The 12,264-nt window shown below is 37.8% G+C and overlaps 1 protein-coding gene across 4 annotated transcripts; it reads right to left on the bottom strand.

Moving 5' to 3' along the window:
* Window positions 1-799: 799 nt before the first annotated feature.
* LOC111861526 (AP-4 complex accessory subunit tepsin) lies at window positions 800-12,242 on the bottom strand. Of its 4 annotated transcripts, XM_023846178.2 has the most exons (9): window positions 11,927-12,237; window positions 11,598-11,670; window positions 10,910-11,001; window positions 10,672-10,833; window positions 8,435-8,600; window positions 6,687-6,878; window positions 4,365-4,494; window positions 3,103-3,207; window positions 800-1,318 (listed from the first exon to the last, which is right to left on the bottom strand). In XM_023846178.2, exons 1-9 carry the CDS (start codon window positions 11,996-11,998, stop codon window positions 1,054-1,056), a joined length of 1,257 nt encoding a protein of 418 aa, XP_023701946.1. In that variant the 5' UTR covers window positions 11,999-12,237; the 3' UTR covers window positions 800-1,053. The 4 variants fall into 4 exon arrangements, with proteins under 4 accessions (XP_023701946.1, XP_023701947.1, XP_023701949.1 ...); XM_023846179.2 differs by lacking the exon at window positions 10,672-10,833; XM_023846181.2 differs by lacking the exon at window positions 800-1,318 and having other exon boundaries at window positions 3,158-3,240; window positions 11,927-12,241.
* Window positions 12,243-12,264: the final 22 nt, after the last annotated feature.

Here is a 12,264-nt window from a genome sequence, read left to right as displayed (position 1 = left end):
TAGTGGATTCAGATCTTCCAGTAGCTGCTGCAGCATATTTTATTGTACTTTCAGTTAGGTACTTCACATTTCCACTTGAATTTTTTTTCTATAAAAATTATGACTTTCAGTGTGAATAGTGGGTCTTGTTTTAGTTTTTCATTTGAAGAATATTTGCTCCAAGGTACTGTTTACACTGCATTCCAAGAAAAATTACTGCATATACTGTATGTATAGACACAAGCAGTAACATCTCATAACCACCACTTCCACCTGCTCCTTTCCTCACCACAAATCTTGAATCACTCAGTAGGTTTGCACACCTGCATGTAAAGTTAATGCAGCCAACTAATTAGAGTAGATCCACATAGTATGAAAGTTACAACCATATTCAGCATCAAATTATCACTCAGACATCTTCAAGCATGTGATAGAAGATCTTAAATACAATGATATCCCTATATAAGGTTTCTTTCAGAACTAATTGATATGAACATGAAACTGAGGAAAATCTTAACAGGAGAGAATTTAATTTACTTACTTATTTATGGAGCTGAACCCTTCTTGAGGAGCCGCCAATTGTGCAGCTCCTCGAGAATATCCCAGCATTTTATGGAACCCGAAGGTTCATTACTGTCTTCATAAGAGCCCTCCATTGGTCCTTATCCTGAGCCAGATCAGTGCAATCCATGCCATCCCATCCTATCTTTCTAAGATACATTTTAATATTGTTCACCCACCTATGCCTTGGTCTTCCCAGTGGTCTCTTTCCTTCTGGCTTTCCCACTACTACCTGTATGCATTCCTCTTCTCCCCCATTCATGGTACATGCCCTGCCTACCTCATCCTCCTTGACTTGATCATTCTAATTATACTTGGAGAAGAGTACAAGTTAATTTAATACTGAGGTTATTTACCTGGGATCCCTGAAACTGAATGTTAAATGGGGGAAAACCTTAAATTGAGGAATATCAAATAGAGATTTCACTGTAAATAACCACTGCAAGTTAATAACTTTGTTTCCTACCATTTGAGACAACACAACTGAACCTTTCTACCTCAATGTCAACTATGTCATGGCTGCAGTTTGTCTAATATCAGTCTGATTTTCTGAGCCTTCACCTTCACATCCTGTCCACTGGATTGTGATTTTAACACACAGTTAAGTGGCGCTGAGATAATCTTTGAAAAGATAGCTGGAGTAATAAGATCAGTTCGTAAAAACCATTCTAACATTAACAACGCTCGCATCAGTGATATGTCAGAGACTGTCCCTGAAGACTGGAGCAGTATATTGCCAATGGCTTGTAGAACATCACCACAATTCAGAGTTGCACATCTACAAAAAGAAATACCACAACTTTAACATCTATACTTTGCTTAGAACTTCAATTTCTTATTATAACATAGCATAGCAAATTTTCACTTCTTTCGGTAACAAGTACAAAATAAACTATGCTTTACTAATCAGGTACCTTGATTATAAATATGGCAGCACAGTTTTTCAGTTATCTAACTTTCTTTATGCATGACATACAACTTATGCAGTTTGAAATAATGGCATTATTTAATAGAGCATAAATGGTTATTCACTAATAAAACAGTTTTCTTACATTATGGTTGATAAGAATGATAACAGCAAGGACAAATAATAAAAATGAAGTCAGTGCTGTTTCAAGTTCAGCGCACACAACTGTGGCTTGATGGAAAATTTCTGTCCCTAATTTGGAATCAGCATCTAATGTAATTAATTTAAAAAGTTACTTTTATTTTATGTTACCATAACTGTTTTCATCAGTACAATCAGACTAATGTCCAGTGCAAGTTACATAATTTGCTGTACATGCATGCATGTCAGAATAAATGCATGAACTTGTACCAAACTTGAGTAACACACATAACACAGTTGAAATCATACCAGTACTAACATAAATACAGTGTCACAGGTTCTAAATGCCACGACTGGAATACATGCAACTTTTTGACATACGTTCATAAATGATGGTTGTAAATCAGCTGTTATTATAGTAATGGTGTAAGCTGTATAGGAATCCACAATTGTTTGTTTTCCTGTCAAACAACTCATTTATGTTACCACACTTGTCATGAAAATAGCCGCCTTTGTAAGACACCTGAACAGGTTTCCCATGGCTATCATGTTAACACTGGTAAAACATATCTCATTTTATTATATTTGTCACACAACCACAAACTGAGATCACTAAACAAGTTTCATCAATATATATATGAAAAAGAAGGAACAATGTTAACAATGTTACATTTGTTCAGATTTAGTTTGTACAACATTTTTGTTCTTCAGTGTTGTAAACAGTGTCAAAGAAGTTAATTCATCTTCCTATCTCACTTTTTGACGAACTTTCTACTTCACACAAACATATAATTTCAAGTTTTGTGTTAAGGTCTTAAGTTTTTCCATTTTGTTGCCATAATTAGGGGCATTCAAAAGTCTGCAGTTTCCATCAATCAGAGTATAGTAAATCCTTAATGTGACCGTAGTTTAACATGCGCCTGCATGGCTGTTTTTTGTCACATCCGACTTAGGTCAATGGACGCGCAGAGGATGGGGAAATATGTGTGAAATGGAGGGGAAGGTACTGCACATTGTGGTGGCCATCATGTAAATATTTTTCAATGGTTAAAATTTGGTGAAGGTTAGCTTGCTCACATATACTGAAATGTGAACTTTCTATTAGACAAGGGTAGGACAGAGGGAGTGGGTTAACAGGACCTTTGCAGGCTGCTAGCCATAAATAACTTTGGAAGCAAAACTGCAGATGCACTTGCTGCAGAAAGTTGTGGGGAAATAGTGGCAGCTATCGAGTCCTCATTTTATGTGATGGTTTTCCATATGTATAATGTTCAGAGATTGATGGTTCCAATGATTTTGTTTGTTCTATTTTAGTTTCACTGTATTTGACCATATCAACATAACAAGAAAGCATAAAACTGGCGAAGTGAGAGGATCCTTTTCTTTTAGATGGTTATTTAATGATGCTGCCAGTATCAGGACTATACAGGATCAACCTGGGAGGCTACTGATGTTTTACTTCTGTATGCTGTGGTTTAAAAACTGTATATTATGAAATGTATGAAACTACTCACGTTTTACATGCATCATTTAGTTGAGAGAGGGATGTTGGCCACTCTTGTACATTGCAGAATTGATTCACAGTTTCCTTCACAACTTCTACTGCTGGGGAGTCTATCCTGCAGAGTTTTGCAACCATACACTACAGCCCACTTGTAATAACAGCAACATAAAGTTATATTACAATGCAATTGCATTTTATTCAAAGATGCATTCCTGAAGACATTTTATAATTCAAGACAAGTTTTCTCATAGGAATAAATGTAAATTAAGGGGAATTTTTTGGATTTGGGATTTGCATAAGTGCAACAACACTGTATTCAATAAAACGTTTTTTCATTAAACTTTCCACACTTCACAAGGACAGTAATAAATTGGGCTTAAATTGGTGCTATCACAAATATGATATAATTTCTAGTTGCCTGAGTTTATGACACATCAGGGCTGTCCAACTGGTGACATGCAGGCTGGATGTGAATATCCTTCCATTCGTCGTAATATGCATTAACACTCTCCTCTTTAAAAGAGGTAGCACATGTTGTTGGGAAAAAAAACTTCATAAAAATTGCTTAATAAGTATTTATGTAATTTTTAAGTTAATTTCTACATGACACATAATAAATAACTTATAAAAGTATGGAATTAGCATCACTTCATGATCACGTGTCAATATTATGACAAGCCAATGGGCGTTCTTAAGCATCATGAACCTGCCAACATTCAATTTAAATACACACATGCTTGTTCTTCACAGATCTCATCATTGCAGGGTCGATATCTGACTTGGAAAAACATATTTTTTTGACATGTTGCTCACATGTACAGAGTGACCTCTTGGTGATGTGAAATCAAGACAGCCCTGTTGCAGATCATGTGACTCCCACTGAAAAATCATCTTAATTTGTCATTTTGTCAAAAATAATTGTTCTTCATGTAGTGAAAGTGATCATAAAAGCTGTTTTAAAAACAAAATATTTTGATGAATCAAGATATCTGATATCATTCAAATGTATGATACCTAATACCTTTGGCACTTAGCATTTCAACCGTGTTGTGGAAGGAACAGGTAACTATGAGAACAGCTCAATTCTGAAATGATCACAAAAATATCTATGCAATGTTCCTCCCAAACATTAGCAGTCTTCCAATGGACTACATGGGGTTATATCCCAGAAGACAGAACTCTTCATAACAACTGCTGCAAGAACTTCAAATCCTACTTGATGTGTATTTACTGGTAATGCCATTCCATGCACACTTAGGAAGCAAAACTTACTTTTCAAGTGAATCCACTGACACAATGCTTCCACTGTTAGTAGATGAAGATTTCTGTAACTCTGGTACCAACTCCTTCGGAATATCTTCATCAGATTCCCAGCCTCCCCCTGCATGGCCCGGCACATGAGCTGGAAGGGTTAAAAGGGATCCATTTGCAAGTAAGGTTTTACCTAATGATCAGAAATATACTTGTTTCTTGATATTTAAAATGTAGGAAATTAATTTTCAAATTGTGTATACTTTATTTAACATCACTTTATTAACTGTAGTACTAATGTAGCATCAAAATAAAATGAGATGAATACAAACTGGAAAGTGCTGAAAAGCAAGAAGTGTTCATGGCCTTCATCCTAAAGATCATACTACGTAGGTCATACTGAAAGTCATGAGCAACTTTTTTTTGCATGCAACCTGGGAACAGCAGATGAAAGAGAGTACAGTTGTAGGTGGAACCAAGTGCTGTGTTAACCTTGAGTGTCTTGTGACATCAATAGCTTGCATCACGTGACCAGTATCACTCCTAACAAATTGGCCAACAATGATATGTCGTTTCGCCAGCATGCTGTCATCGAATTTCTTGTGAAAGAGGAAATCCCTGCTGCAGAAATTCACCAGACTTCAGCGTGCTTATGGAAGTGTGTGCATGGGTGCTAGCAGTGTTCAAAGATGGGTGAAATATTTTAAAGATGGGAACACCAGCATCGAAGATGAGCCTCGGAGCAGTTGTACTCGAACAGCCTCAACTGAACACAACAAGGAAAGAGTGGATGAGATCATTCAAGATGACAGGCGTGTGACTGTGGACACAATGCAGTACAAGAGATGATTGAAAGCTTGGGCTATAGGAAAGTTTGTGCTCGTTGGGCCCCGCAGTTCTTGACCGAAGACCACAAAGGTCGGCAAAAAGCCATCATCTCAGAACTGCTGCAGAGATATTGACAGGAAGGCGATGATTTTTTGCTCTGTTTTGTGACAGGTGACAAAAGCTGGTTTCACCATTTTGAGCCTGAAACGAAACAGGAGAGTATGGAATGGCACCATTTGCATTCTCCATCAAAAAAGTAGGCAAAGACAGAGCCATCAGCTGCGAAGGTGATGGGCACAGTCTTCTGGGATGCAGAGGGGTTTATTCTGGCTGAATTCCTGGAACCTGGGCAAACCATCAATGCTGGTAATTATGTCCAGATGCTACACAAGCTCCGTCATGAATTGCGTGACAAACATCCAGGACGAAGCATAATCATCCTGCGTGACAACACTCGCCCCCACGCCACTCTCCTCACATTGGAAGCAATTGCAAAAATGGGGTGGGAAGTTCTTCCACACCCCTCCTATAGCCCTGATCTGGCACCCTCCGACTACCATCTTTCTGGATTTGTGAAGGATCAGCTGCATGGACAACGTTTTGAGACAAGGGAGGCAATTCAGAAAGCAGTGCGACAGTGTCTTCGGATGGCTGGAACGGAATTTTACAGAAGGGGAATTTTCAAACTCCCAGAACACTGGGAGAAATGTGTACAAAGAAGTGGAAATTATGTGGAAAAATAAAGAAAGGTCTGTAGATTGAGGTGGTGTATTTGGTTTGTCAATAATAAAGCATGTTACTTTACAAAATATCGTTGCTCATGACTTTCAGTACGACCCTCGTAGCATAATGAATCATAGTGTGTCAGAGCAGAGTACTGTTACGCAATACATTTTAAAGTTTCTGTTGTCACAGGATACTGTGTGAATTCATGCTTTGAAATTCATAAGTCTGAATGCTTCTAACATCTTAGATAAATTTAGATGCCATTACAAAATGAATAGGAGATATTCATGTAAACAGAGTGTTTAATGCTGTGTCATATGCCTGTTATTTCATAAATAAAAAAAAAAGCATGAAAGTAAGATTTTTATTACAGTTTTAAAAGGATTAAAAACTGTCATAGTTGTGAGAAAATGTCAATATTATTGCTTGTGGGGTCAAAGAACTATAGTGACATCAACATAATCAAAGTTAGGAGGGAAGAAATAAAAGGAGAAAAAGGAATCTCAGTTACTATGACCAGTGCCCTGGCCAAGATGTGAACCAGTTTCCCAAATCCATTAACATGTTACTTGAATTTTAAGCAGGAATTTAATTTTTTTCAGATAAAACACTGCAGCCCATGGATGGATGCCAAAGCCACGATGCAGACCTTCATTAAGTTGGACAGTCCTGCTTTATAGAATATTCAGTATGTTACACAAAGCTATTTCTGTAACATCTTCTTACAAACAATTTTTATCTTACTCTCCATGTTTACACACATAAAACTGAAGACAGATTGCAAAGAACCTTTTATCATGACTGATGCTGTCTGTGCTTGTGCTGACTGAATGTCAACATTTGAATCCATCAGAAGGTTCACACGAACAGCTTCATAATGACCAGGTGAACTTGTCATGGCTGATTTTATCTTCTCAGCTGTTTCATCTGTTGGATATATAAATTTCTCCAACATGTCCATCATCTTTCCTTTAATTGTTTCTGTAACAGGAGGAAGACAACTGTGGGGAATGTGAATTCATTACACTATAAATGTATCATTTTCATCTCTGATTATGTGACCTTTATATCCTCAGCTTTTATTAAACCGGTAAGACTTCTGTAATATAGAATAACAGCAAAAATTAGTTTAAAACAAATATCGACAAACTGTCCTAGTGTAGTCTGTGATAANAGAAACATTTTGTAAGTTTTGAGGTTTTCACGGCGATGACTATGAAGAAAGTTGTCTTCTGGGATCTGGCGCCGTGTATTCTTCGTTTTAACCGACGTTTCGGAGGAACACATCGCCTCCATCTTCAGGGTAGTTGAGTTGCGTGCGAATAGCTGCTACAGCTATCTCTATTCGCATGCAACTCAACTACCCTGAAGATGGAGGCGATATGTTCCTCCGAAACGTCGGTTAAAACGAAGAATACACGGCGCCAGATCCCAGAAGACAACTTTCTTCATAGTCATCGCCGTGAAAACCTCAAAACTTACAAAATGTTTCTTGCTGTTTGTCATATTTCTAGAACAGTAAGTTTTTATAGGTACAGGCTACTAAACTCTGCCCTCATCATTATCATCATTAGTTACAGTGATAAACACGACCGCCTCTGTGGTCTAGTGGTCAGAGTTCCTGGCTACAGATCCTGAGGTCCCGAGTTCGATTCCCAGTGCTACCAGATTTTCTGAGAAGTAGTGGGTCTGGAATGGGGTTCACTCAGCCTCGTGAGGATAACTGAGGATCTATTTCAAGGAAATAGCGGCTCCAGTCTAGAAAACCGAGATTAACGGCAGTGAGAATCCGTTGCGCTGACCACATGACCCCTATCTGCAAAAGTTTGCACTAACTTCGCCGACAAGTGGCAGTCACTTGGTCAGTATAGTTCGCTTGCAGACTATAGACCATGGAGTTTGTTTTTATATAGTGATAAGATTACTACCATCATGAAATTTGAAGGATTAAACATTAAGGCCTGTTCCTTTGAATCTCAGACTCTTAATCGTTGTTTCGGTCATCCTAGGACTCATCGTCCCGTTCACAAGTAATGGAATTCCTATTTTGACATTTCATATGAACACAGAAAGTAGGCTAGTTTCTTAGATAATCTGATGCTGGATAACTGAAATATGTATGACTATGACAATTGTATCTACTGACAAAGAAGGCATTGAGAGCTATGGGAACTCATACTCAGGACAGCAGATCTCTGCTGAAATTTGAACTGAATACATGCCAAATATGAGGCAAGAGTGGCAGCACACAATGTTTGTTATAAAAGACAAATAACTGAAATCGTGTTATATGTTCTAACAGATCTACTATGTTAATTATATGAAATGTGTGATTACGAGGAAGATACTGCAAAATTCAATTTAAAATTCACCAAAATCTGTTACTTTTACGATAGAATATTTATTGATACTTAAAATTGGGGTTAGTTACCCTGTCTGAAAAAAAAAAGATCCATAAAACAGTCCTGAAAATTCAAGAAATGCATCCTACATTTGTTTTAAGGCAAAATAATTGACATGCATACATAATACATTACCTTCTCTATCAACAGGGCTGCTTCCAAATCCCTCATACTTTCCTTTTGCATTCCCTGTTGAACCCAAACCTCCAAGCTGCAGCCTGCCTTTTTCTTCAGTCTGCACTACTACTCCTGTATCATCTTGCTGAACCAAGTCAGGATTGAATAACATGTCCAGGAGTTCCTTAAAAACCATAAACTGTATGAAATCCAGAACTTGTATGCTTCTTCAACTATAATTAGAATGATCAAGTCAAGGAGGATGAGATGGGCAGGGCATGTAGCATGAATGTTGGAGAGGAGAAATGCATATAGGACATTGGTGGGAAAGCTGGAAGGAAGGATACCACTGGGAAGACCAAGGCGTAGGTGGGTGGACAATATTAAAATGGATCTCAGAGAGATAAATGGGATGGATTGGATTGATCTGGCTCAAGATATGGACCAGTGGAGGGCTCTTGTGAACACGGTAATGAACCTTCGGGTTCGATAAAATGCTGGGAAGCTCTTGAGTAGCTGCAGATTTGGCGGCTCCTCAAGAAGGGCTCAGCTCCATGAGTTTGAACTCAGGCTCATTCCTCTTCCTCACATTAAGTGTGATGGGTAGACCTGATTATGAGTCACCAGATAACTGAGAGAATGGTAGTCTAACTATAAGTATGTAACAGGAATTTTTGGGCTGTGTAAAGTTTGCATTGCAATAATTTACCGAGTTTTTATCAACTACAAGGGTACTTTATTTGTGAGAATAATCCTTTTATGCCTGAATTATATTTTAAGTCAATCCATAATCATAAGAAAAACTTGTGATCTGGAATTCTGTATAGTGTATAATTTTTAAGAGCATATTTATGGTACACTGAATATAACTTAAAATTACATGTAAAAGTACAAGAGTGTGTGATTATGAAAGTTACATATGTGTAGTTAAAATCAGTTATCTGTACTAATATGAATGGTTAAAATACAAAGAGTTGAAAGCTTTGCTTCAGTACAGTACACATTTTTCAAATGCATTCTTTGAACTGGTAAAGTAAAAAATATATATCTCATCTGAACAGGGGGTGAGCTTTTCCTTGAGGGCATTACTATCTGTTTTCATTGGTACTTTGGATCTTCAGTGGTGAGGAGAAGGCAAGGGTAAACTACAAGGTGGTTCAAACATGACCGGGACTGATTTGTGTGTAAACCAGCTGCACTGAGCAGCAGCTGTGCAACCTTGAGAGAGTGAAGCCACAACCTCCACCTTCCCTCCTGTTCAGGTTAGAACCTGTTCAGTCCTGTCTGGGAGTTGCTAGTATGATGAGAGAACAGAAGGTACAGTGGAGTGTGGAACAACGCATTGTGATCAAATTCCTCATTGGAGAAAACGTCCCGTCCGCTGAAATTCACCACAGACTCCAACAACAGTATGGGGAAGAGTGTCTCTCATGGACCCGTGTGTTTGAGTTGTGTAAGTGCTTCAGAGAGGGCAGAGAGCGCGTGGAGAATGAACTGCATGATCGTCGGCCGCGAACATCCGACACCAAGCCAAACACTGATTGTGCAGACACGCTTATTCGTGAGAATAGGCACATCACTATCAAGGAACTTGGAGCAATGCTGTCCATCAGTGTTGGCAGTGTATGATGAGGTCATTGGATTTTTTTTTTTCCAATTTACCTAATCCTTCCAGCCACACTATAGCCCTGGGGTCGACTCAGCCTTTAACAGAAATGAGTACGAGGAATATTCTTGGAATATTCTTTGGAGTAAAGGGTGGCCGGCACGTAAGGCTGACAACCTTACCGCCATCTATGAGCTGTCTAGAAAATGTGGGAACCTCAACATCTCACAACCCTATGGGCCTCCAAGGCCTGTTACAGGGATACCTTTACTTTACTTTCTAGCCAGCATTATATTGGTAACTGCATGAGGTAGGATGGTGGGTAACGTTGCTAATAACAATTAGGAAAACTGCTTATGTGGTGGGTAAGCATATGAACATTATAAATTTGCATTTTAATGGCTTTATAAGAATGATAAATTTTCGGATCCTAGAAGGCCACAATCTTAATATCCATTGCCATGAGAATATCTAATCCTATGAAGTAACTATGTACTCATTATATGTCAACATTCAGATAGTTTGCAACATCATTTACCAGTTTCACGTCTCTTAAAACACACAAACACAGTCTCACACATACTCAGGGAATAAAATGGATTTGAACCTGAGACCCTTCATGAGTGTTCCAAACAGGTTAACTCATTACCTGAGCAGTTTTTCTCACATTTTCATATGGACTCATCCCAAGAAGAGGATCAGGTGGGCCATTATACATTCCTGCCAATTTTATATAACCATCGTTTCTTCTTAAATAACTCCGAAAACTTAGGTGGCCATTTTGGATCAAATAAATCATGATTTTCAAAACCTGAAACAAAATTAATAAAAATACTTGCTCCAGAGTAGAGCTAGTAATTTTAATATTACACTTTTTCTCTAATTACCTTCAGTTTAACACATGCTGAAGGTTTCTCCAGTCTTCTGTTCAAATACTCTGCTAGCTGCTGACATTGTGGTGGAACTTGAAAGGTAATTTCTGATAATTGGTTAGGGCGAGTACTGAAAATATCCAGTATACATAGAGACCTGCACTGTTATCAGGTTCTATATATGGATGTCAAAATTATAAATTAATCTTGCTATTTTAATTCTTTTACATGTATGACATGCTTTACAATAAGAAAACACTGCACTTTGTCCACAGAGTGTATTAGTGTGTTCCATGTGATTCTCACAATAAACTGCATTAACTAGTTGCTGTCTGTAATGGAGACTCAGTGTTTCCTGTGAGATATGGACGGAATTTCTACATATTATTTAGATCTGCTTCATGTTTCAAAGTGGCTCATTCAGATTTGTCTGAAGGAATTTAAGAAAACTATTTGCAAGAAAATACCACAGCTTCAATGACCAGTTTCATGCCTATGTTTCAAACAAGATATTTATGACAGTACTTCAATATTTGTTCAGGCAGATCATATAAAACCACAAAGACATTCAGTCATATCCTCATAAAAAGTAACTACCCTATATTATGGCAGATATTGTATTGCATTGTATTTATTAGCATTCATCGATCCATTCAGGTACATGACCACTGGATACAGAAATTGTCATATATAAAAAGGATACTTTCAATTTCTTTGAACATGTATCCTGCAGTTGGCTCTTCATTTTCTGCTGTTGCTCTGGTTAAAAGTGGTAGCTGTAACATGAGTAACCAACATTTTAAAGTCGTCTTGATATAATGAATTCAGTTAAATAAGTGGGCTGCCAATGGGTGATACAAGAATGAAAACTGTGTAAGCAGGCGCAATAATTTGCAATTTAATAGCATGCAGCACACATTCTTTAACATGAGACAAATGCTTGATATGCTGACTGTTTAATGCACTTTGATGTTACTGCATGTTTACATGCTGTTATATAGTGAAATATTACAGCACGTTTCTAACACTTACGAAATTTGCGAACGACACTTTATCCACAATTTCTGACAGAACACCACCAGGTCCCGATTTCACAGTATCCATATTTACAACCTTAACATCTAGTTGAGCTGAAACACTGACGTCAATTGCCCAAATGTTGGGTTATGTTTGTACGAAATACACGTGTCCTATTTCATTACATTTTTGAGGCATAAAGGTATTAGAGTTGGTAAATATACTGGCATAGAACATCACATGGCACTGACAGGGATTTGTGTATTAAGTACCATAAATTGCCATTTCTATCAATATTACAATTACATTAGGACATTTCACACTACACTACATATATATCTACTCCATGGCCA

The sequence above is a fragment of the Cryptotermes secundus genome, unplaced genomic scaffold (assembly GCF_002891405.2).
Source record: "Cryptotermes secundus unplaced genomic scaffold, Csec_1.0 scaffold1059, whole genome shotgun sequence".
Lineage (NCBI taxonomy): Eukaryota > Metazoa > Arthropoda > Insecta > Blattodea > Kalotermitidae > Cryptotermes > Cryptotermes secundus.
The sequence above is the reverse complement of the archived record's forward strand: the minus strand, read 5'-3'. Positions and strand labels throughout refer to the sequence as shown.

Bases quoted from the DNA above. Each gene is read 5' to 3' on its own strand.
- LOC111861526 (XM_023846178.2), bottom strand. From the start codon at position 11,998: ATGGATACTGTGAAATCGGGACCTGGTGGTGTTCTGTCAGAAATTGTG. The intron at 11,002-11,597 runs GTATCCTTTTTA...ACCAATTATCAG, and splicing joins CATGTTCAAAGAAATTGAAA to AAATTACCTTTCAAGTTCCA. The intron at 10,834-10,909 runs GTAATTAGAGAA...ATTTTGTTTCAG, and splicing joins CAGCATGTGTTAAACTGAAG to GTTTTGAAAATCATGATTTA.